The sequence below is a fragment of the Macaca nemestrina genome, chromosome 5, assembly GCF_043159975.1.
Source record: "Macaca nemestrina isolate mMacNem1 chromosome 5, mMacNem.hap1, whole genome shotgun sequence".
NCBI lineage: Eukaryota > Metazoa > Chordata > Mammalia > Primates > Cercopithecidae > Macaca > Macaca nemestrina.
In genome coordinates this window covers 174,289,879-174,317,343 of record NC_092129.1, presented here as the reverse complement: position 1 = coordinate 174,317,343, position 27,465 = coordinate 174,289,879, and the positions used below count along the sequence as shown (strand labels likewise).

The 27,465-nt window shown below is 38.1% G+C and overlaps 1 protein-coding gene across 1 annotated transcript in view; it reads right to left on the bottom strand.

Moving 5' to 3' along the window:
- Positions 1-27,465, bottom strand: part of LOC105487432 (uncharacterized) — a 143,614-nt gene that overhangs the window by 16,957 nt on the left and 99,192 nt on the right. The window contains exons 11-13 of the mRNA XM_071096134.1: positions 14,549-14,625; positions 11,562-11,682; positions 9,290-9,559 (exon numbers count right to left, since the gene is read on the bottom strand). Of these exons, the coding sequence (XP_070952235.1) occupies positions 9,290-9,559; positions 11,562-11,682; positions 14,549-14,625 (468 nt within the window). The remainder of the gene's footprint in view (positions 1-9,289; positions 9,560-11,561; positions 11,683-14,548; positions 14,626-27,465) is intronic.

The following is a 27,465-nucleotide window of genomic DNA, read 5'->3' as shown; positions in this document are numbered from 1 at the left end:
ATCTGCCTGAGGCTTAGCCAAACTTGAGTACACGACCTTTAAGAATTTTAAAAAATTCACTAATCAATGTTCTTTGCCTGAATTTTGCTGTTTTTGCTTCTTTAACCTATTATTTGTATCATTGTTTTAGGTTGGCCAATCCTCACACCCATCAAAAATGAGAACTGCAAGCATAACAGGTCTAGCTAACAATTAACAGAAGGTTCTTTCAGCTCAGATACCATTGTCAAAGTTCAATAATGATATTTCAAAATGTCACCAAAAAGCATAATAATGTGAGATAATCAGTTATAAGAAAGTAATCATCACCATTCTTAATTTGTGTCTGACTTTACATTTTAAAAAATGATTTAACACATTTCTCTCTCAATCTTGTGTACTGGTCTAAAAATTCTGTATTTATCCACATTAATGGATAAGTAACCAAATACAGTTGAAGCCAGAGTAAGATCTTTCACCAAACTCTCAAAGGATCTGTGTAATTTTCTCATAAAAATATTTTCCTGTGGTACTATTTTACAGTTATTTATCTTGCAAATTATAAGCAAGACAGATTCTCACACATATTTGAAAGGTTTAACGCTACGCTTTCCAAACTGTGGCATATTTGTCTTGTGAAAACTAAAGATGCTGTAGCCACAACCTTTTGACTTAACTTTGAGTTTTCATTGAGTTAATTAGTTGACTAAACAATCATTTAATTATACAAATTATATGATCATTTTTTTCTTTCATTTGTTATTCAGGGTCTCTTAATTGCCTTATATTTATTAAAATAGAATAGAAAAGGCATGTCTTTCATATTCCTTTGCAAAATTACAAAACATTTCAAATATAGAAATTTAAAAAAAAATACAAAGGTGTTATTTATTTCTGCCTTTTTCCTTGTAATTGAAAACATCCTTTGTAAGTTCTTTTATCATTCCATTGAGGGTATACTTGTTATGTGTCGGGTGGTGTGCTCCAAAATAAGATACGTGGAAATCGTATCCCCCAGTACCTTAGAATGTGACCTCTTTGGGAGACAGAATCTTTTATGATTTAACCAAGTTGAGATGAGGTCACTGGGGTGGACCCTAACCCAATATAACTGGTGTCCGTAGAAAAAGGGGAAATTTGAACACAGAGACGGAAAGGCACAGACAGAAGATGAAGTGAAGACACACAGGGAGAAGGCCATGTGAAGCACTGGATTGATGGATCTGCAAACCAAGGAATGCCAGGGGCTCCCAGAAGCTAGGAGAGAGCCAGGAGCAGGCCCTTCCCTCGCGGCCCCAGAGGGAGCATGGCTGTGCCAGCACCTTGATGTCAGGCTTCTGGCCTCCAGAACCATGAGACAATAAATCTCTGCTGTTTTAAGCCACCAAGTTTGTGGTATTTTTCTGATAGCAGACCTAGGAAACAACTACAATATCCTTAGTCAAAAATGTATTCATTTGTGACACTTCTGATCCACTCTTGAATAATAGGTTAGGTGAGTACAGTTTTTTTCTTTATCAACTTTGTTTCAGAGTTTTGAATATATTTTTCTGTTGTCTTCAGTCCTCTACTGTTGCTGTCTGAAGTGTCACTAGAATGTGTCCAGAAGGGGATTGATTTTACTTTGTCTGCCTCAGAATTTCTGTTCCCTTAATCTGAGAGTTCATGTCTTCCAATGAGTCTTGGAAATTAATAAATAACTGTTAAGCTCTTCATATCTTTCCCTCGTTCTAGCTAGTCTCTGTTCTGGAAATTGTATAAGTTGTATGTTAGACCTGCTCTGTAATCTTTGCAAATCACTACGAATCACTTTTCACTTCACTTTTTTCATCTCTTAGAGATGTAGTCTAGGAAGTTTCCTCAGATCTGGCTTCCAGTTCAGTAGTTCTCTGTTCAGAGGGTCAAATCTCTATGATAAGTATTTTTAATTTTTAACCCTATATATTTTCTATTAAAGAAATTCAATTGTAGATTATTAGGGGAAACAGTATTTTAAATGAAACATTTAAAAAAGTTTTTCTTTCTCCAAAAAAGATTCTTTTATCTCCGTCTAGTGGACATATTTTTTGTCTATCTATCCCTTTCGACACATTTTGAGTATCCAAAATTTATGGAAAAGGCTCTTTCAACACCCTATACCTAAAAGGCCCAAAGTCTCATCTCCTGAATGGTCATTAAAATCCAATGTTTGAGGTGAATGAAGCCCTAAGTATCCTGATTTGATCATTACACATTGTGTGCATATATCAAAATATCACATGTACCCCCAAAACATATACAAATATTATGTATCGATTAAAAATAAGTACATAAAAATAAAAAGATAAAAAAATGCAAACCAAAAACGAATCCAAACCTTTAGATCAAGAAGACTGATGATCTGTTTTTCCCTCTCCCAGGCAGCAACAGCCCCAGTTCACACATTTTCCTCTCTAGTTTTTGATTTCCTCTTCATTCCTGGCACCCAAGGAGATCCTATTCATTCTTGAGTGTTTATGAATTTAAAACCCTTTTGGTTATATCTTATCTAGAATTTCCAGGTGCTTATAGAACAGGATCGGAAAATAAAATGTGCCTTTTGGCTCCTGATCCTGGCAGGATGGGAAACTAAGATAACCTGAACACTTACTTCCTCATCCTGCCACAACTGAAAGTCACAAGGCTTATTCTGGGCATTTTTCTTCCCAGAGATCTAACCCTATTCGTTGTTAATGAACAGCATCAACAAAGGAGGCAATCTTTTCTGTTTGAAATACTTCGGGGTTGCGGGGCGCGGTGGCTCACGCCTGTAATCCCAGCACTTTGGGAGGCCGAGGCGGGCGGATCACAAGGTCAGGAGATCGAGACCACGGTGAAACCCCGTCTCTACTAAAAATACAAAAAATTAGCCGGGCGCGGTTGTGGGCGCCTGTAGTCCCAGCTACTCAGGAGGCTGAGGCAGGAGAATGGCGTGAACCCGGGAGGCGGAGCTTGCAGTGAGCCGAGATCGCGCCACTGCACTCCAGCCTGGGCGACAGAGCGAGACTCCGTCTCAAAAAAAAAAAAAAAAAAAAAAAAGAAATACTTCGGGGTTGAATGTCAGAAGACAAGTAGGCTCCAAATGTCTCTGCCAAAGAATTATTCAAAATCTTTTTAGCAAGATACTCAAAGCGAATGTGCCTAAGCTTAGAGTCCATAATTTAACTTGATTTAAGATGATTCTTACAGTAACTCAAATAAGGGAGTTGCTATTACCTCATTTTACATGAGGGGACTGAGGTAGAGACAATTAACTCACCGTATTTGACCAGCCCCACCTTACAATACTGGAAGACCAACATTACGATGTAGAGTTATTTGGGACAAGATCCAAGCCATAGTATGTGGAAGTGGTGCGTTGGTGTCTGGAGTGATACACCTTTGGGCTTAGTCATATATCCACTGCTTTACTCAGGAGCCAGCTCAAACACTGATAAGTAACCCTTTCACTTAACCTTCGTGTGTTTGCCTCCTAGCCCAGCCTGATGCCAAAGGAAAGCCACCCTTGATGCTATAACACTGTAACCTCATTCCAAGACCCATTAAAACTGTAACCTTACAGGTGTATACAGTGACTTTCCTCCTCACACTCAGTACTTCTCCTGGAATGAAGCCCTGCCCATTCATTTGGGCAGTGCTTCTCGACTCTTTCTTTTTGCACAGGAATAGATAACCATCTCTCTCCAATTACCGTTCATAAGATGCTCTGCACTCTCAAACGACGCTATGGAAGCCAATTTCTCCAAGTCACAGACTGAGAATAAAGATAAACCTGTCTTAGACTTGTGTTTAAAAATGTAATGAAATAAATATCTTAAATGTCCCTATATCATTTATATACACAATGCACATCTATGTGTTTAGTGAATGTATTCCTGTTATTACAAAATTACATTGCTTTAACATTTACTGTCTTAACTGTCAGTCTCCCACAGACTACCAGCAGAGTGACTGGCAGGCAGAATTGTGTGGTTAGTGAAAAAACTTGATGTTATTGGGTAGAGCCCATTGGAATGAGTAGGACTTTGAGCAACAGCATTTTTATTCTGAAAGCAAAAAGCCTCAGTTGACTTCTCTTTCCTGTCAAGTTCTTGATGTTTTGGTGCTTTTCTTGTTTTTGTTTTCACCCTGAATTTTGTACTTTTCTTATATACACTGAATGTGAAATAGCCTAGTGTATTTCTTTGGGGATCCAGGATTTTGCTAGGTGATACCAAGGGATGGATGTAATTCAGTGACATTTTGTCAGGCTGTTAAAGAGTGAATTTTCCTTGACTGTGGCAGGAGGTAATTATTTTTTGTTGGTTTGTTTGGTTCTGACACAGGGGAAAAAAATTGGGGGTTGCTATTTCAACTAGTCCAAGATACTTTCTCTTCTCTTTGGCAGGAAGGGAAAACACATTGTGTTATTGGAACTATTGCCAGCCTTCACTTTTCCCTACAGACTTGATGCAGTTTTTAATACTATGAACATTTTTTTCAACTTTCATTTTAAGTTCCGGAGTACATGTGCAGGATGTACAGGTTTGTTACATAGGTAAACATGTGCCATGGTGGTTTGCTGCACAGATCAACCCATCACCTAGGTATTAAACCCAGTCTATGTTAGCTATTCTTCCTGGTGCTCTCCTTCTCCCCGCACCCTGGACAGGCCCCAGTGTGTATTGTTCCCCACAGTGTGTCTATGTGTTCTCATCATTCAGCTCCCACTTATAAGTGAGAATATGCGGTGTTTGTCTTTCTGTTCCACCGTTAGTTTGCTGAGGATAATGGCTTTCAGCTAGATCCATGTCCCTGTAAAGGACATGATCTTGTTCCTTTTTATGGCTGCATAGTATTCCATAGTGTATATGTACCACATTTGCTTTATCCAGTCTACCATTGATGGGCATTTAGGCTGATTCCATGTCTTTGCTATTGTGAATAGTGCTGCAGTGAACGTGCATGTGCATGCATCTTTATAACTGAATGATTTATATTACTTTGGGTATATACCCAGTAATGGGATTCCTGGGTCAAATGGTAGTTCTGCTTCGAGGTTTTTGAACATTTTGCAACCTCAATGTCTTAGTGCTACTATCCTCTCTCCCTGAAGATGTCCGTGATGCACTTCTTAGTCCTCTGATCCCTTCTGGCATTTTATCTGTAGTGTACCCTGTTACAATCATTCAACAGCTCATGTGGAATGTCTTCTACCTGCCAAACATATTAATAGATGTGGCTTGCACTCTAATGGGCCTATAGAATGGACATCTAAACAAATGATAACAATAATAAAAACATTCTATATTACCTTTTGATATAAATAGTTATTTATGCAGATGGCTCTCAAAAGCAAGCTCTTTGAATGACATTTTTTTGCAGCCCAGCTCCATACTTTAAAATATTAGGTACTTGATTACAATGCACCAAAATAATGTAACTGCCCATTAGGCTGATTGGACTCTTTCTAGAAATTTGTTAATGAAAATTCTTAGCTACCACCTCATTCCTGAAATTTCTTTGAGACCAATGGTGAGGAACAAATCCTCAGTTCGGGGGCTGACCAATACCCAATGCCTTTGTGGTACCTGTCCTCAGATTCTGCTTCTGACAGTAAGTGGGCTCCCCAGGGGAAAAATCATCTTCACAACCGAGACTAACACCCCTCACCTATACTCCAGTATTTTTAACAAGGTCTTCAGGATTCCTTGTTGAAGAAAAAAATTAATAATCTATATTGTTCTCAACAAAAGTTTAATTTGAAGGTTATCTGATGCTGGCAAGGTTACAGGGAACGTAAATGCTTATACACTGTTAGTTGGAATGTAAATTTGTTCAGCCTCTGTGCAAAGCAGTGTGGCAATTCCTCAAAGTATTGAAATCAGAATTACCATTCAACCCAGCAGTCCCATTACTGGGCATATACCCAAAGGAATATAAGTCATTCTACCATAAACACACATGCACATGTATATTTACTGCACCACTGTTCACAATAGCAAAGACTTGGAATCAACCTAAATACCCATCAATAGCAGACTGGATAAAGAAAATGTGGTACACACGTGTTCTCACTCATAGGTGGAAATTGAACAATGAGAACACTTGGACACAGGAAGGAGAACATCACACACCGGGGCCAGTTGTGGGGTGGGGGAAGGGGGGACGGATAGCATTAGGAGATATACCTAATGTAAATGACGAGTTAATGGGTGCAGCACACCAACATGGCTCATGTATACATATGTAACAAACCTGCACGTTGTGCACATGTACCCTAGAACATAAAGTAAAATTTAAAAAAAGAAAATGTGGCACATACACCATGAAATACTATGCAGCCATAAAAAAGAATGAGATCATGTCCTTTGCAGCAACATAGATGGAGACAGAGGCCATTATCCTACGTAAACTAACGGCAGGAACAGAAAACCAAGTACCACATGCTCTCATTTATAAGCGAAAGTTAAAAAACAAGAACACATGTTGACAAAGAGGGGAACTACAGACACTGGGGCTTTCTCAAAGGTGAAGGGTGGGAGGAGGGAGAAGACAAGGAAAAAATACCTTAGTTATGCTTAGTATATGGGTCATAAAATAATCTGTATATCAAACTCCCATGATATACATTTACCTGTATAACAAGCCTCCCCACATGCCCCTGAACCTTAAATAAAAGAAAAAAAAAAGGTCATTTGGAATATACACATTTATCATATTAATTTAAGAAAAATTCCAACAGGTAAGAATTTTTAGGCATCACTAACAAAGAGACATCATAATTATAACAATAATAATTCAAGAAGCTTCTGAATTCTTACTGTGTATTGACACTGTGAATTTCTGCAAGTGTCAGCTCAGTCATTTTTCACATGCCTCTAGTAGGCAGGCATTGTTATACCCATTTCGCAGATAAGCCAGCTGAGGCTTGCCTAGTTTCTGGGTGAATCCTGTCAGAGATCTCTTTTCCTTTAAGAAGAATTCTTTTCCAGAAAGAGTTTTAATGCCCATTTCAAAGAGAGGGCTGGCGTCCCCACCAGTTCTCCAAACTGTCTGAAGGTTGAAGTGGATATGGATTAGGGTTAAACTGTGATAAGATTCAAGATCTGCTAGCCCAAAATATTAAGCGGGAAAGCCACTCTCGCCTTCTCCTCACTGCTCTTCCTTGAGGCAATAAAACCTAGAAAGTTCACTCCCCTCACACTTCTCCCCAGAAGTAGCTCATAAGATCCTCATGTGAGCAGTACCCTTCCCACACCCAGAGGAAAGAAACTGAACACAGACAGTCCAAGAAGGATCTGAACAAATAGCCCTTGCTAAGTTCCCCCAGTGTATTACCATTATATCATACTTTTTTGTCCTCGAATCGTATTTCACCATGACTGTCCACTCTTCATCAAACCTAAGTATAAAAATACGCAAGCTTATCTACTCTTTGGATCTTCGTTTATAAAGGCTCCCATGTCACCTAAAACTTATGTTACAAAAATGTGTATGCTTTTCTCTTGTTAGTCTGTCTTTTGTTACAGGGACCTGAGCCACGCCTCCCGTGGTGGGTCTGGAAAGAGATCTTTTCCTCCCCCAGAGCTGCAACATTCACTAAATGTCTACACAGCATCTGGCCTTTTTGTTTGTTTGTTTTGATTGCTGTTTCTAATCCCTATCAACTTCTTTTTTTTTTTTTTTTTTTTTTTTTGAGACGGAGTCTCGCTCTGTCGCCCAGGCTGGAGTGCAGTGGTGCGATCTCAGCTCACTGCAAGCTCCGCCTCCCAGGTTCACGCCATTCTCCTGCCTCAGCCTCCCGAGTAGCTGGGACTACAGGCGCCCACAACCGCGCCTGGCTAATTTTTTGTATTTTTAGTAGAGACGGGGTTTCACCGTGGTCTCGATCTCCTGACCTTGTGATCCGCCCACCTCGGCCTCCCAAAGTGCTGGGATTACAGGCGTGAGCCACCGCGCCCGGCACCCCTATCAACTTCTAAACAACAAAGTGGTCATCTGGGACTTCACACTTATTTATTCAATGGAGTGGCCTCTATGGACATTATATACTTTTTCCATTTCCTACAATTCACTAGGAAGCTGCTGCTCAGTTTAAAAAAAAGAAAAAGTAGTAGCCACTGTCCTCAAGGGTCTTAGATATCTAAAAAGCCAAGGTGGTGAGAAATGAGAGTTGAAATCTGTTTCTTTCTCACACATTGGAGGTAAATAATGGCAGTATAGGTTTGTTGTTTATAGATCTTTGCAAAATTGTTCATTTTTACAGCCTCATTTTTCACTTAAACTTTTTTATGTGGTCATTCAGTATCCAGAATAAACACAATACATTGTCTGAAAAATATGTTCATGTGAAGAGCCTATTATCACCCTTAGTGAAATACCACAAAATAAAATTAATGAAAAGAACATCTTTTAACACAAGACCTAAAGGAAAATGAGGAAAGAAAGTACACTCCTATTTTAAAGAAAAATTATTTTCTTCTTAAATATCACTTGATTCTCATATTTTTTAAAGAAATTGATGTTAATAGTATAAAAGGCAATTCTAAATTTGTGAACAGTCTGTGCCCTGCCTAGCATCCAAGCCATCTGCATGAGATGAGCCCCCCTTCTTCATTTTCTCTTGGGCTGGAGTTCCCTGGGAGGCACAATCTGTCAAGTCTGACATCCCAAAGAATCCCCTCCCTGTTTCTCCAGGTAACTTGATGCTCTCTGAACCACCCCTAACACTTCCCACCACCCCTGTTTTAATCCCTGAATCCAGGATCGCTTTCTAATCGTACCCATCGCTTCCTTTCCTAGTACCGTCTCCTCTACAATTCCTTTGCATGGTAAACACACTCCCCTATATCCATCATATACTTCCTGAACAGTCCCACCAACAATCTTCTGACCTACAATCTGGTTCTCACCTCAAATCAGTGACCCTCACTTCCTCCACTCATGCACGTGCATTACTTACAACGTACACATCAGTGATCTCTCAGCTTGCACAATCTGAAAAGGGGGAAAATTATACCAAGAAGCCGTAAACTATGTTCTTGATATATAAAAATGGGCTTTCCATTTTACACAGGATTTAGGGTGTCTACCTATGGCCCATACAATGCTTGGCACATAATGGGTGATTACTGGGAATTTGCTGAATGAATGAATGAATGAATGAATGAATGTAGGCATGCATTAAATCCTTTATGTTTATTACACAAAGTGTTTTATCTAAAGTGACATGAACAAAGATAGAAGGTGGAGATAGATAGGAAGAGTGGAGAAGCTGAGTAAAAAGAAGAGATGTAGACAGGCTACTTACCACATAAAGGTTTTCGTGGAAATACAGCCCCACGTCATAAAAGTTTCCGTTGTGCCTGACGGAGCGTGTTCTGGTCTTCAGTTGCTCCATTTGCCGCCACTGCAAGACACAGCCTCCCAGTCGACCAAGCAGGGACACTTTGAGGACATAAGAGCCTGGAGGAGCCTTGTCTTTAAATCCCCTCAGGCATCTGATCCAGATTTGCAGAGGCTGAGGTGGTTGAGGCTGCTCATTCTCCACAAAAGGTGGGGTTCTTGAATTACGCAGGAACTGGGTGAAACCACACAATTAGCAACAATGGGCTTCTCAGGGGGGAAAAAGGTAGACAATTATTTTTATCCAACCTGTAATTGTCAGGTATTAGCCATGATAACAGATGAGGACACAAGATATATAATTAGGGGGTCAAAAGGCAAACCTGCCATTAATGGGAGGGAAAGTTTAGTCATTTTTTCAGCATGGTATGTTAATGATCTGTGACATCAGAAACCAGTCATTTATTATAGTAAGATAGAATTAACAGGAAACCAACACTTCTAAAAACCATACAACATGCCTTCTAAGATATCTAGGGTGGGTGAACATGGGCAGTAAGCTTCAAATTTGGAGTTTGAAATGTGACAGTCCTGACTTTAACACGAACCACTGACCATAATGCCAGGTTGATAAGCAGAGTGCAAAACAGGTCAGACTAACACCTCAGCTGATGTGATACTTCCAGAGTCTCAACAAGATGTTAACTTGCCTCAAAGGCTTCAAAGGAGAGTCAAAAATGGCAGGGGGGAAGGAGTGGTGGGATAGTATCTGTACGTGCTCTTTCCTGAAATTTAGCATGAATTGTGTGTGACTGAGAGACACGACTCAAGAATATTTTACAGGGCATTTGAATGTCATTTTTCACCTACAGCCGAGAGAAGCAGGCCATTTTCATTTTTAATAAGTGCTGAAAAGTTTGTATACACTGATAAGATTTTTAGTGGACTATTTTTTCAGAATAAACAAAAACTAAACTATGATTATTATTAATAATAACTCAAATGTAGTGAAGTCATGTTTTCTGTACTTACAAGTCCCTAATATTTTTCGGGATTATCTGACTTCAAAGGATCCTGTTATTTCGTACTTTAAGCAAAAATAATGTCCTTTTTGGAAGCAAGTTACTACCCTCTTGGCAACCCAAGTTAGTAGCACCACCGGTTAATCTGCAGCCAACAGTAAGCATTTTAAAACCCTGCCTAGACTTTATTTTGTGAGAGATAATATGTATTTCCATATAGATAGTATGCTTCTGGAATTAAATTACAGTTAAATAAACAGTGAAACTTGTTCAGCTTTCTTTGTTTTTTTTTTCACACAAATCATACTTAAAAACTAATCTGAATAACAATTATTTTTGGCTTAATTAGAAAATCTTAATTAACAATAAAGACTTAACCTTAATATTTTGGTTTCCAAAAATATTTTAAAAATTAACACCATGTGAATAAATAAGACAATCTTTTTAAACCTCAAGGCAGGATTACTGATGCAGGCAGAGTGAGTTATTAAACACATTCTAAATTAAACGCCTCCATGAATTTTATACTGAAATATATTGTGATAGTTTTGCATGCCAAATATGACATTTTGTATTTCAGATTCATCTTCTGTAGTAATTTTGGAAATGTCATACAAACAAAGATTTTGTCATTTACCAGTGGAATTACTATGCATGGCCGCTTAGCCATCTCTTCGCTAGTTCTTGTGGTTGTTTCAAGTCAGCAAGCCATAAAAAATCTTTATCTCTCTGAAACACAGCAATTTGGAAGATAATCGAATGGTGACTAGGGGGCAGAAATGCCAGTCTGAGGAATTATACCACAATCTCTCTTGCATTTACAACCTTCCTCAAAGCTAGTGTCAGCCAAGTAGGGAAAGGAGATAGAAGATTCATCAAATCTCAAGCCTTGTCTCATTTGCATGGTGGCAGGCCTGCCTCATTGTCTAGTGAGACAGAGCCTGGCCTTACTGACAACCTGTTTTGAGGAATTTTAGTAGCTTTGTCGAGAGTTTTTGGCCATTCTATTTCAGCATTGAATTCTCTAATACATATATATATATATATATATATATATATATATATATATATATATATATATATATAAAGATCTGCTAAAGTTTCTCTAAAGAGTCCTACAGGAGAAAAAGCACAGCAGGCAGCAGCTGGGTCAATACAATTGATCTCATCATTTAACATTTTGCATCAGAAAAAAGTCAGTGGCAAGAGCCTCACCTTCCAGCGGTGTCCTGCTGCTCCCTTTGAGTCATTAGTTACTTCTGTGAGGGTACCAAGCTGGGCTGCACTGTCCTTTTTACCAATATTTAGGTCTGCAATGAATGGTTGACTTGGAAATCTTGCAGCAGTTAAAAGAAAGAAGGCAGATAAAAGAAAGAGAAATTGACAATGGAGTGTAACAAAAAAGTTTGCCTTTAGACTTACAACACAGTTTGATGTTTTCCTTAAACATTTTGTCAGATTAACTAGAAAGTAGGTAAACACCACATTACAGGTGCTGCAGTTAATTCAAGTCAAGGAGGCGAGTGGCTTCTGAGGTGTGGCCCTACAGGAGGTGAGTGGCTTTTAAGAGATGTGGCCCTATAAAACATGACTCCCTGCATCGGCCGCTGATCTCCCAAGATGTCACTTGCTTCTGAAATCATCAGAAGATCCAGTATTTGATAAGACTTTTTGCCACTTCATTTCCTATCCTCTCTACATTCAACAGACTGTTAGCGAAACTTTGAGGGAAAAAAAATCCATTATATAGATGATGAGCTGATATAACATAAAGTTTTTCTTTTCTTAATGCAGTGGTTAGAGATCGAGATCTATTTCGACTCTCGAAATGTTCCCTAGGCTTTTTTCCTCCTATTAACATTTACTGACTGTATCTTGAGGTTCTTCTTTATTGTTGACTCCTTTCTGTTGCTGTTGTCAGCTTCTCCCATCCTGAGAGGGTTCTTCTGCCTTCCCGAATTCATTTGAATTAAGAAGGATCCGTATCTCACGTCTCCTGACTTAAGCTTAATTCCATCAGCAGGGCCATCTGTGACAACGACTGTACCCTCAGCAGAGGAATAGCCTTTTTGGGTCTTATTGCTGATTTAGTTGCCTGTGATACAAATGATTTCCCTTAATTTGGTTAGAGCTAACACTGACACAAGGGTTCATTAGGACACCCATTTGCTGGCAATTCAATTTCAAATTAAATACACTTTGTTGTAAATTTTATTACTTTTAAACTACTGTATCTATTGTCTTTAATGGCCCTATTATATAGTTATGAAGGTAAACAGATTTCATTAGTAGACATCAAACATTTTATGTTAACCACAGTGAGATGATTTCCTCAGTTTCTTTCTTTGTTCCCTTAGCAAGAATTGTAAAGCACTTGGAAACTTTCTAAACACTTAATCTAAATAATTAGACACTAAATTCATGATTATAATCCTAAAGATAAAAAGAAAAAAACACAGTCCCTGGTTAGAATCTCAGTTCTTTGTAATTAAAGATTTTCTAAAAATACCTTCCTTAAAGTGAAAAAGGAGCACAATGCACTTTGAAAGGTTAAGTCACAGCTGTAACCTGATACCAGGTACCCGGAGACAAGACTAGGGATGTGTGTCCCCTTGGAGCAGCCATATTCTAGGTCAGGAACCAGATCTAGGCATCAGTTCACTTTTGCATTAGGTCCTAAGGCATATTATTATTCTTGTTTTCTCTCTTCTAGAGCACATCTTAATTTTATAACTGTGTATGTCTTTGTGCATTATTTAAAAATGTTTTAATTATACTGAAAAACACCACCACCACTGACACACACAAAAAAAATCACCCAGCCCAGAAATAACCACTGGAAAAATACTGGCTTCTATTCTTTATAGCTGAGTAGAAAGGCACATTTTTTAAAAATTTTTTCTTTACATAACGAGACTGATGCTATACATAATACTATCTTTTAACTTGTATTTTTTGCTTTGTATGTCATGGGCATTTGCCATGAGAGTATTATTATTTTTTTTGCTAACATATAATTTTTAGGTATTATCTAGTATTCTAGGTGTCTACCATAATTTATTTAAATGATCCCTTATCATTGGATATTTAGGTTAGTTCCTATTTTCACTATTGAATGTTAGCCTCTAATGAACTCTGTCACATATAAAGTCTTGTAGGTATCTTAGTATCAAGTCCTATCATTGGAAATGCTCGGCATAGGAGGCACACTGTTCTCCATCTCACTCATCTCTGCCTTGAGCTACCTAATCACTGAAGTGATGCCTTAGTGATCCTCTCTGCACAGCCTATTTTCTCAGACATTAGATAGTCCTCACAGGGAGACAGGTCCAACTCCAGGTGATATCTTATTTGCACTGCTGCTAGGGTTAGAAGTTCAAGAAAATGTCTATGAGTAAGCAGCACTAGTGTACTTCCAACCTGGCACTATGGACATTGTGAATCAGATAATTCTTTGTTGCAGGACTATCTGGCACACTGTAGAATGCTCAGCAGGATTCCTGGTCTCTACTGACTAGATCCCACTAACATCTCTCCAGTCCAAGTCCTAACAATCAAAAATGACTCCAGACATCACCAAATGTTCCCTGGGGGCAACACTGATCCCTGCTGAGGCCCACTGGTATACAATACTAACTAGTATTTATTAAATCCTATATGCTCAAGGCACTCTCTCAAATACATCGTATTTCTTATCTTATTTAATCCTTAAAATAATCCGATACGGTATTCTTATTTCTGATTAACTGACGAGAAACGGATGCTGACTACCTTCTTTTGACTATCATAAGGGTAGAAGCTGAGATTCAAAGTGAGACTGTCCAACTTGAGAACTGTCCGTCACCCTGCAACCTGCTGCTTCTGCGTCTTCTATACATGAATGGAGGAGGGGTGGCTGCCATATCCAGACCTGAAAAGTTCCCACACTGAACCAAGGATTTTGATATTTTCTAGGAGATAAATAAGATATGACTCCCAGCTATATTACCATTCCTATAATGCTCCATTCCCAAATAACATATGGATGACTGGGCCCAGATGTATCCCAGGATGAAATGGGGTCATGCTTCCCAAAAACCTGACCCTTCAGGTGAGGTGAGCTAGGAGGTCTCTATCATCTATAATTGGCCCATACTTAATCAGTAGCAAAACATGTATGCAAAATAAATAAAATGCATTAAATCTAACATTAAGGGACATACTTCTCAAATGTTTTGCCAGTCTTTAAAAGTGACATAGGAATGTATTCGTTGAGTCCTTCCCCTTCGAATTTCAAATCCTGCATGAAATAAAATAGATATAAAATTAAATGGATTCAAAACACACTTGAAACATCTATGTAAAAGTTGGATTTTCTGATACCAGCTATGCTGACTCTCAAGATGAAGCTTCCCAGAGACAAATAAGCACATGAGAATTATACTTTTAACAATCACCTTATTATAGTATCTGATTTTTCTTACTTACCTAGTTACTTTTCAGCCAGAAAGGCAAAGGAAATAGTAAACAGCATAAAAAAAATAGGATGAATACTTCGATCCCAGGACAGCTTTCTCTGTCTTTTCCTGTTTTTATTTTCCTCTCTCTTTCTCACATTCACACACACATCCCACAGTGGTATAGTTTTAGGTTATCTACATGGACATATGGCTAGATGTGTAAGATGCTAGAGATGTTAATAATAATTTTATTCATATAATTTATTATTCAATCCACGGCATTTGGGGGAAAGGGGGAGAAACAATTATGCATGCTAGGATAACAGGCATGAACTTGCACTATGCAAACTATAATATAAAACTGTTAATAATACTATTAATAATAATCCTGTAAGGTTACATACAAGCAAATATCAACATTTTCAGTGAAGGTGAATGATGGGGGTGGGAGTACAGAGAGAGAGAGCATGCACTCAACATGGAAGCAGCAATCTTCAATAACCTAACGTCAAAATGACACACCATGACTTCTGCTGTGTGCTTTGGTCACACAGATCAATGCTGGTTCAACATAAGAGGGAGCGATACAAAGGTGTGAATAACAGGAGACCAAGATCACTGGTTCATAGCAGTTACGATATCCAGACAAGGAAATGTCAAAGGTTGTTTAATGAAGTCTCAAGTCCTGAGAATAATTCTCCACAGCTCTTGCCTCTACCTTCTGTACTCTTGGTTCTGTCATCTGAATCTTCCTTTTTTCATGAAAGGTAGCACATCTTGGAAGCTAAGTCATTTTCTTAACTTGCTTTCTGCCATAGAATTTAAAGGTCCAAAGACCTCTTTTCATCTTGTTTTCTCTGTGTCCCTTTTAGTCAAATAGGTGATTTTTCTGCTTGTATAATTCTTTTAAAAACTTTGTGGGTCTCCTACGAATCTTATTGGAGTCTACTATATTAGACAAAAGACAAATTTATAAATCTTTTCAAAAGAAGACAAGTCTTAGGGCTCCCACCAACAGGATGAAGGGCAATGCCCTTAAGCTCCCTAGAAATCCTACTGCTTGATTGAGAGGAACTGAGGCAACCCTTCATCTCTGTAGAATGCCTTGAGTCTCAATGAATACAATTCTGAGGCACTACCTTTGATATTTCTGAGGTCTTAAAAGATTTGATGGTGTGCTCTCAGCTTCATCCATGAATCATATTTATCTGGCATGTGATCTTTGCTCAGAAGCCACTTCTTCCTTTGAGCATTGTTTGCTATCTTGGGAAGCTGAGAATTCTTAAAACCATAAAGTCATTACTCATTTTATCAGTCCTTTCTTCAGTTTCTCTCTCTTCTCTCACATTTTGCTATAAGCATCAAAAAGAAACCAGGCAGTACTTGAGATTCTGTGGTCAGGGATCTCTTTAGCTAGGTCATCCAGGTTATAAAGCACATTTTCTACTTTTCACATAACTGCAAACGGCAGTGTTGCTAAACACTCTGACACTCCACAAAAAAGATTTCCTCTCCTCCATTTCCCAATGATATTTTCCTCACTTTCTTGAAAGCCCTCACCCCATTTCCTGAAGACCATAAGGTTTCCAGACACATCTTCTTCGAGTACTAGAAGCCTAACACTCTCCTCAAAACCCACTGTGCAGCTTCAATGCACTCCACCTCCAGGTGCCAAAATATACATTAGTAATTTATCACTTTATAATGCATTTCTCCAAAAATTAGACAGTTAAAACAACAAATCTCACATAATTTCTGGAGGTCAGAAATTCAAAAGCCACTTAGCTGTGTTTTCCTGGCTCAGGGTCTCTCATGAATCTGCAATCAAGCTAATAGCTGGGTGGGAAGCCAGGTCAGGGGTCAAATGAGGCCACAGAATCTGTTTCCTGGCTGAGTCACTTGTTTGCTGGAAGGCCTCGGTTTGTGGCTATTGGCTAGAGGCTTTGGTTCCTTATCACATGGGCCTCTCCACAGGTTACTCACAGGATGACAGTTTACTACCCCACAGCAAAAGATGAAATAGGTCTAATAGAAAGTTCTACACATATCCACAAAAAAGGACTAACACATTTACTGAGATGGGAAAGATAGAGGAAGTAATGAACAGGGTTTTGAGAGGTAAAAATGAAGCATCCCAATTGGACATATTAAATTTGAAGTGTTTTTGAGATACTCAAATGAAGTGGTAAGTAGGAGTGAGATACATGGTTCTAGAAGAAAAGATCAGAGCCTTTGGCTATCACCAGCAACAATTACGTGTTGGAAATTAAGGAAATCACCCTGTAAGACACCTCTAAGCACAATTGTATGCATTATATTATTTATTTCTTTGTCTATGTTACATTATTTAATCCCCACAAAAACCCAATGATGTATATGCTTTAGTGTCATAATTATTTCATACATAAGTAAACTGAGGCTTACAAACCTTAAGGCATTTGCCCAAGGTTACAGTATGTGGTAGAAGCTAGAGTTGACTCTCTGTGATTCAGCTCTTATTCAGTGTGACTGGTCTTTCATGTAGTCATTTATTGCCTTCCTGGAAGATACATTCAGAGGGTAACAGATTTTTTGGTGTTTGGGTTTTTTTTTCACTTACTTGACCCCTATATATTTTCTATGACTAGGTCATAACAAGTCCCCTTGTGAAAACAATTAAAGGTTAAACAGTGGATGTATATGGCCCTTTGGAAACAAATAGAAAGGGCTAGATGGTAAAATCTTATTAAATCTTATGACATTTCCCTTTGTACCAATCATTTTCCAAAAAGGGTCAAATACAGCAAGCATGGTTTACAAAGAGAAAGAACTCCTTTACCAAGCCAATTATTTGCAAATCTTCTCAAGTATTTGAGAAGCATCAATTTTTAGTGAACTAAAATGTATCTCTTCATTAAAGAAGATTTTATCACAAACTTTATTATGTAATAATTATTTCATGCAGCTTTAGTCATAGTTCCGCTTTTATATAAAGGTAATTCTTCTGTTATATAAAAATTGACTATGGAGTACTTCGCAGCCTGGACTTTCACTTATCAATCTAAATAAGTGATGGTTGACTATAACTGGGGAACACAAAGGAAACAATTTGGCAAAAATTACCAGTAAATATTGTTGATCAACCAGAAATTAAGATAGTAATGTTCTACTTATTCATGTAACATCCAAACAAAATTCAAAGGATTCCTGGTTATCACTGAGGAAGTTAAATAGTGTTTTCCAAAATTACCTGTCTAGATTTCTCTAGCCTGGATCACCTTTTCCAACAGCAATATGAAGAAATGACACGGAGAGTGCAAGATTGCTCCAGAGGCTTCTTTCTTGAAAAGAAACAAAACAATCCCTCCAAATTTTGCCAGATTTCCCATAAATTGCTATAAATCCTATTTTTAATTCCTTAACTCTCTTTTGGACAAGCAGCAAAAATCATCAAAGAACAGATTAAGTTCTACAAACTAGGTGGTTGCTATTTTTCATTTCATCTACTATTGACTATTTCACTTGGATATTAATATTCATACTCATGATCTTCTTGTTTGTGGTAATGGCTAGTATGGGGTGAAGGAAAAATATAAAGGACATAATTCTAGTAAATATTCACTGACTACCTCTAATGTGCCAGGCATTAATCTAAGGACTTTATATGTACCAATCAACAGAATCCTCACATTAACCTTTCAGGTAGATACATTGTTATCTCCATTTTACAACCAACGAAATGGCAAGAGCAAGGGGACATCAGGCCTAGAGAGCTGACCTCCAAAGCATCGTACCTAACCCCTATATTAATGAGTTCTGAGTTTCATATTCTGATTATATTTTAGATAATTGAACAAACTCTATTCCAAAACAATGGTCTGTGTGCAAACATATAGGAAATCATCCCCACACTGCAATTACTTATTTAGAAATAAAAATAACCTAACCCTATATGGAAAATTATTTCTTCATTGGAACTCCTATCAAATTCATTAAGCCTCATAAAATATCAAAAACAGTAATATTAAAATTATCTTTGAATTCAATGTCAATTCTTCAATTTTCTTGTTAAAACTAAAAACATACATGAACCATGCTATCAAGCAATGTAAACAACATATTTCAGTAAAATATTGTATAACAATAGATAAGAATCTGAATTTCTATGTAGAAATGCTCTCCTTTGTCAATTAAACTTTTTTTATTTTTTCATTTAAATATTTTAATTTTCTCTCTATTTAAAAAAAAAACACATTTAAGTACACAGGTAATAGCAACTTTTATACTTGTCAATCTAATATATATCAAGGATACACATGTGTGGTATAATTAATAACTCTACTACAATGATTGAAAATGTGTATATGTGATTGAAATAAAAATCCAAAGTTTATATCACAGACAAGACTAGATTGTTTCCTTTGAAGAGTAAAACCCTATGAAATAATTCCCCTTAAATATAGCCTCTGTGTTATATGGTTAACAGCACTCACAAAGTAACTTAGATTGAAGAATTAACCTGATAATCATCAAGCTAAAGAATAAATTGCAATAAAGCCTTGGAAAAACTTAAATAGTTGCATTTCCACCAGATGAAAGGAAGTATGTTTACCCAAATCCATAAGTATGTTCAGGACACTTAACGCCTACGGGCGTTTTTCATTCCTAGATGTTTGGAGTCTGGCCTGGAGAAGGAGAAAGAAAAGTTCTAATTGTCAAAAGTTTTTATAAGAGGCTAACTAAAAGAAAGTTTGTCTAAAATAGAGTGTTATTGACTGGAGAAATAGTCTCAGGACATGGTGAGAATTGCAAACTTTAGGACTTTTTTCTAAGTTTTAAAAAGTTCCAGCAATCCCTTAATTTAAAACAGCTACAAGCAATTTGATAATAAGTATCAGAATTAAAACTGAAGAAGGATTAAAGATGGCTGCGTAGATATAGCTGGAATTTGCTTCTTCCACAGAGAGGAAAATATGAAGTTCCTTCACACTTTCAACAGATCTTTTGAGAGAAAATACTGAAATGTAATTAAGAGGAGACAATAGACACTGTGGTTGAAAAAGGAAGCAGCAGCACTGCCTGCTTGGTGCTGCCTCGCATCAGGACCAGATCCCAGACCCAGACTGGACCCAATAAAGGAGCAAGTGAAGGAACCTCAGGATACCACATTCCTGCCACAGACTACTGAGATCCTAGTTACAAGTGTTCTTACAACCTGCAGACCTTTGGACTGGCAGGGGGAACTACCTGGAGAATATGTAGAAGCATTACTTGAACGCCTGCAGAGCCCAGAAAGCTTCAGTGTGCTGGGCAACTGAACCAAAGGTGACTCTGGGCACCTACTCTCCAAGACTCTGCATCCTGCCCTGGGTGACTGCAGCTCCTGCTGTCTGTCCAGCTGGGAGAGAGTGGGGACTGGGATGATCACACACCCAAGAGAGGCCTGGCTGCCACTGCAGTGGGACCTACGTACATCTGAACTGCATGCCCCCATGCCTGCCAGTCCCTCACAAGACTGCCTGCCTGGCCATTCCCAGAGGAGTAGAGGTATGGGGGCCCCACATAGCCTCCATCACACTGCCTGGGTGGTCTGTTGGCAACCTAGGAGCAATTTACTCTCCAAATCACATCCAGTGTTTGACCCTGAGGAGCCAAAGGACCAAACTACTGGCACAGTCCCAGTTCCCCAGGACCCAATCACACCACCTATGGGTATGGGGAAGAGATTTGTGAACTGTCCCAAGGTGGGGAGGAGCTCCCACTGTCAAAACACAGAGAAGAGTGTACAGTGGTGCTCCCTTCACAAAACTGGACTAGGAAGGATGTGGGCTGAAAGCTGCAGTTTCTGCCACAGGAAGCCTTGAGGTCTGGGATGCCTGGGATAGTGCGGTGATCTGGGTGCAGATACCTTGGAACTAGCCTAACAAGTCAGGCCTGTTGCTAGTGACAGAAACCCACCTGCATAGAGGTGTCAGAGCAGAGCTGAACAGGCCCTATGGCCCCTACCTTCTAAGCTGAAAACCATGGCCACCCCTCCTTCCCTGACAGGCCCAGGAGGAGTGCCTCCCTAGAGGGTTGTCCAAGTGGCCTGAGGACTTCCCCGAGACCCCTGCAAGCATGCAGCACTCAGAGAGCCTGGTAATGGGCTTGCACAATCCAGCTCCACCTAGCTAGCCCTGCCTAGCTTTGCCCCCTCCAGCCCCTTAGCAGCAGAGTGCAGAATGAGACCCCTGAGAGCCCCATGTCTGGTCCACTGCCAGGGACACCCTGGTATTGCTCTCATCAACAAAGGCCAAGTAAAAATTCCAGTCATCACTGCAACTGCATCTTACCCACAAGCCCCACTTAATGACATGGATGCCAAACTGCATGACTCATCACAACTTCTGCTGACATCACTGTACAGTGCTCAGCCAGCTCTTACCTGCAAGTGCCACCTCCTGTCCTGACGGTTGAACTGCCCAACCCAATTTAATTTCTGCTGACAGAAGTGCACACTGCTGGGGAATGAGATAGATCTCTTGAGACCTCCAACTCCCCATTGCTATAGGAGACAGTAAGCCTGACCACACACACTTGAGAAAACCACTATACTAAGGATGTCTATAACCGAGGAATTCATACCGTGCCTTAGTCTGCTAAAAACACATAGAAGCAAAACCAAAAGACCCTATGCAACATACGGAGCAGTCATAGCCTTAAGAGGGGAAGAAAAAAAAAATCCCACCTGAATAAAAGTAAATCCAAAAGTAAGAACTGACATATAGGAAAGAACCAGCACAAAAACTCCAGCACCATGAAGAAACAAAATGTTGTGACATCCCCAAAGTGCAACTCTAGCTCTCTAGCAATGGATCCTAACCAAAATGGAAACTTTTAAATGACAGGTAAAAAATTCAAGACACAAATTGCAAAGCAGTTCAGTAAAATCCTAGAGAAAGTTAAAAAGTAATACCAAGAAACACCAAAATAAACCAGGAATTGAAAGACAAGCTAGATATGTTTTTTAAAAACAAAACACAACACAATTTCTGGAAATGAAAAACTTACTGAAGGAATTTCAAAACACAGCTGAAAGCTTTAATAATAGATTATGCCAACCCAGAAGAAAGAATTTCAGAGCTTGAAGAACAGTCTAATTACCCAGTCAGACAAAATAAAGAAAAAAATGTTGAAAGAAAAACAAAGCTTTTAAGAAATATGAGATTATTCAGAGCAACCAAATGTGACTTATAGGCATTCCTGAGGAAAAGAAGAAAAAGAAAGTAACTTGGAAAATATGTTTGAGATAATAATTCAGAAAAATTTCCCTAATTGTGCTACAGATGTAGACACCCAGAAACAAGAAATTCAGAGAACACCTTAAGACCCTATGCAAAATGAACATCACCAAGGCATATAGACGTCAAACTATCCAAGGTCAAAATAAAAGAGCAAATCTTAAAGGCAGCTAGACATAAGTGTCAAATAATCTGTAAAAAGGATCTCACAAGACTGTGAACTTCTCAGAAGAAACCTTACAAGCCAGAAGATGTTGGGGGACTATTTTCAGGCTTGTTAAGGAGAAAAACTGCCAGCCAAGAATTTTTTTTTCCTTTTTTTTTTTTGAGACAGAGTCTCGCTTTGTCTCCCAGGCTGGAGTGCAGTGGCATGATCTCGGATCACTGCAGGCTCTGCCTCCTGGGTTCATGCCATTCTCCTGCCTCAGCCTCCTGAGTAGCTGGGACTATAGGCACCCACCACCACACCTGGCTAATTTTTTTTTTTTTTTTTTGTATTTTTAGTAGAGACGAGGTTTCACCATGTTAGCCAGGATGGTCTCGATCTCCTGGCCTTGTGATCCACCCGCCTCAGCCTCCCAAAGTGCTGGGATTACAGGCATGAGCCACCACATCCAGCCAGCCACGAATTTTATATCCTGCCAAACTAAGCTTCATAAGTAAGGAGAAATAAACTTTTTCTCAGACAAGCAAATGATAATAGAATTCATCACCACTAGACCAGCTCTATAAGAAATGCTCAAAGGAGTTTTAAACATAAAAAACAAAACGATGATACTCACCATCAAAAAAAAGCACATGTAAGTAGAAAGATCACAAATCTTATAAAACAATTACAAAATTGAGACTCCAAGGCAACTCACTAACAATACTGTGACAGAAACAAAATCTCACATACCAATATTCATGTTGAACGTAAATAGCCTAAGAACTGCACTTAAAAGATACAGGCTAGCAAATTGGATCAAAAAACAAGATCCAACCATCTATTGCCTATAAGAGACACTTACAAATTCAAAGTAAAGACGTGGAAAAAGATATATCACACAAATGGAAAACAAACTCAATCAGAAATAGCTATTTTTACATCAGACAAAAACAATTTAAACCAATAACAGTTTTTTAAAAAAAAAAGATAAAGAAGGGCATTATATAGTGATAAGGGGTTCAATGCAATAAGATTCAACTATCATAAATACATATGCACCCAACAACAATCACTGAAATTCATAAAACAAATACTACTAGACGTAAGAAAAGAGATTGGCACTGAAATGTTAGTAGGGGACTTCAACACTCTACTTCACAGTGTGCAGCAAAATGTCAACAAGGAAACTCTGGACTCCACCTGGACTCTAAACCTAGTAGACATTTAGTGAACATTCTAACCAATGACTCCAGAATACACACTTTTCTCATCTGCATGTGGAACATTCTCCAAATTAATCATATGCTTGGCCATAAAACAATGCTCACTAAATTTAAAAAAAAAATCAAAAGCATCACTGGTATCTTCCCAGGCCATAGTAGAGTAAAATTGGAAATCAATACTAAGAGGAACTGTCAAAATTTACACAACGATTGAGGTGATGGCTATCCCATTTACCTTGTTGTGATTATCACACATTGCATGCCTGTATCAAAATATCTCACATACTCTATAAATATATACACCTACTATGTACCCATAAAGCTTTAAAAACTAAATAAAACTACGTAAGTATGTGGAAACTAATTACTTGATATGAATCTAATAAACTTGATCATGAATAACTTTAGAGTAAACAATGAAAGTAAGGCAAAAAAATAAAAAATGAAATAAATGAAAATAGAAATACAACATACCAAAACCTCTGTGATGAAATATAAGCAGTTCAAAGAAAAATGATTATAGCATTAAATGCTCACACCAAAAAGATGGATATAAAATTGACAACCTAACATCACATCACAAGGAACTAGGAAAAACAAGAACAAACCAAACCCAAAGCTAGCAGAAGAAAGGAAGTAACAAAGATTCTTCAAAGCAGAACTCTATGAGATTGAGACCAAAAAAAAAAAATGATACAAAGGATCAACAAAATGAAAGCTTTGTTCACTGAAAAACAAAATCTTTAGACAGCTATCTAGTTTAACCAAGGAAACAAGAGAGAAGATTCAGATAAGCACAATCAGAAATGATAAAGGTGACATCAAAACTGATGCCAGAACTAATGAAAGGTAATCAGAGATTGCTATGAATAGCTCTATAGTCACAAACTAGAAAACCCAGAGGAAATGGTTAAATTTTTGGAAACATACAATCTCCCAAGATGGAACAAGAAAGAAACTGGAATCATGAACAGACCAATAATGTCCTGAAATTAAATCAGTAATTTTAAAAAAACTTTCCAATAAACAAAAGTGCAAGACCAGATGGATTCTGCCAAATTTTACCAGATCTACAAAGAAGAGCTTGTACCAATCTTTCTGAAACTATTCTAAAAACTTGAAGAGGTATTCCACTCTTACCCATTCCACAAAACCAGTGACATCTTGATATCAAAATCAGACAAAGATACCACAGAGAAAGAAAACTATAGGCCAATACTCCTGATGAAGACAGATTTTTTAAATCCTCAAGAAAATACTAGCAAACCAAATCCAATAGCACATCAAAAAGATAGTTTGCCCACTACCTCATGGAAGTGCTTTCACCCAAGGTCCCCATACAACCTCACCAGAAAGCTTTCACCCTCAACCCCCAATGGAGCACTATTGTCAACAGTCTAGGAGCACCTTCCCCTTCACTCACTCCCTACAGAGTGGGGGAAAATACAAAGTATGCATGCAATAAAGGTCTAACATCCAGAATCTATAAGGAAGATAAACAATTGAACAAGCAGAAAACCAAAAACTCTGTTAACAAGTGGGCAAAACGTAGGAACACATACTTCCAAAGGAAGACATACAAGTAGCCAACAAACATGAAAAAATGCACATCACTAATCATCAGAGAAATGCAAATTAAAACCACAATGAGATACCATCTCACATCAGTCAGAATGGTTATTATTAAAAACTCAAAAAAAAAAGCAGATGTTGGTGAGGTTGAAGAAAAATTGGAACACATAAACTGTGGTGGGAATGTAAATTAGTTTATTCACTGTGGAAAGCAGTGTACCCATATGTTTATCATATATCTGTTCACAATAGTGATGTCATGGAAGCAACCTAAGTGTCCATCAATGAATGATTGAATAAACAAAATGTTGTATACATACTCATGGAACACTGTGCAGCCATAAAAATGAAATCATGTCCTTTGCAAAAACATAGATGGAGCTGGAGGTCACTATCTTAAGTGAAATAACTCACAAACAGAAAAGCAAATACCTCATGTTTTCACTTATAAGTGGGAGCTAAATGATGGGTACACATGGATGTAAAGATGGAAATAATGGACACCAGGGACTCCAGAATGGGGAAGGGTAGGAGGGGGTGAGGGTTAAAAGAATTACCTATTGGGTACAATGTTCACTATTTGGGTGATAGGTACATTAGAAGTCAAAATCTCACCAATACTCAATATATCTACGTAACAAATCTGCACATGTACCTTCTAAATCTAAAAGCAAAGCAAAACAAAAAGGATGTTCAAGTACTTTAAACTCCATATTTTTTTTCCTCATACCCCAGAGCAAGGAGCGAAGACTATCACAATCAATGAAGAAACCCCCAAATTCTTTCCCCATACATAGATCACTCTTGACGAGTTTGACACACTGTGGTATGTAATACTTGCCACACATTGGCTCCAATGCTATTTTGTCTTCTAGTAATTTTTAATCTGCTACTTGAAAAGACAAAAAGTATCACAACTTCCAAAGAGAAACAAAATTGAAGTCTGTCATCTTCAAATATAAAAGTGACAATCATGTTTTTAAGTTTTCATAATGAAAAAATGAAAGTATCTCTAAGTTGACTTTTCCTTCTATACTACCTTCTACTTGACACTAATGAAAGTCATATCCCGCACCCAGAGAAGAATGGGTTTTCTATGAGTACACAGGAAACTAGGGGGAAAAACCAGGTTGGGAAGGTATGTGATGTGATTCTAAGAAATGTAAAATCAAGTATGAAACAAATATTCAGGCACAGAGTAGGGAAGATATGCGACCTAAGGAATAATATATCACTTTATAAATTACTGAAAGTTTTCATTAGTGACAAATTCCCTGAATCTATTTAATTTTAAAGCTGTTTTCAAATAGCCACTCTACTGAGTTGCACCTTTGAGCCACGAAAAAAAAGAATGTGTTTTTGACATCAAATATCACATTATGCTTTGTGTCTTTCAACTACAGAAAAGTAACTACCAATGATCTCATGCCATTAAGATTCTTTCTACATATATCCTGTTTTTTAGTAGAAATTATATTTTAGAGAAAACAAAAGATTCAAAAATAAATAACTGCTTCCAGGAGGTAGCAGTGGGACACATCTTTCTGTAAAATGCCTCTGGTACATCCAACCCCGTTAATATGTCAAGCTGACTTACAGGACAGAATATGTAAGGGATGGTCCTGATTGGATTCTGATTTGGACAAACACGCAATCAGCTAGTAAAGGAGATTTCGGGAATAATTGGTGAAATTAGAATATAGAATATAGAGGAAAGTACTATTGTTATTGACTTTGTTGATGTTATTTTGGCCATGTTCTTATTTTTAATGCATAATGAATTATTAACTGCTTTAGCTGACTCTGTATGCCTCTTACAAATACCATCATAGGCACTCATGAGCGCCACCTCCCATGAGGCATGTCTACTGAGAGGTCCAGTAGTTTCTTACGGAGCCGCTGCCATTAGAAAACTGCCCTTAGTAAGGTTAGCTGGACCCCATACTGACCTTCAGAAGCCACTGCTAGAACTTGTCAGGGGAATTGGATCTGTGAGAAGTTGTTCACATATTTTATTTCTGCCTTAACCTTTTAAAATATTTTAAAATGAGTTTGAGATTGTCAGAGTGGAATGTTGAGTCAAGGAATCCCAACAACATTCCTTCATGTTTATTACCCTGAAGTTCAGCATCATTGCTCCAGACGTGAGCCCTGTTTTCATATTTCTCTGCAGTATCCTGCTGCATTAACTCTCTTTATTGAGTTGACCAAAAGTGAAAAAAAAAATGTAGCTGGGAACCTATTGGTGCACTTAGAACTTTTTTTAAAATATGAATTTCCAGAAGAACTAGACACTAGAGTCCCCTATGCATGTTCTTCAACTGAATCCTCTTCGTAGATGTTACCTTCTTGCAAAATAAATGGAAAATTAAACAGACATAAAATAATTGTCCCCAGTGACAATTATTTTATGTTCCAGTGATACTTTCAAAGTTCTTTATCATCTTAGCAAATTTGTTTAATCTGTGAAGCCTGGCC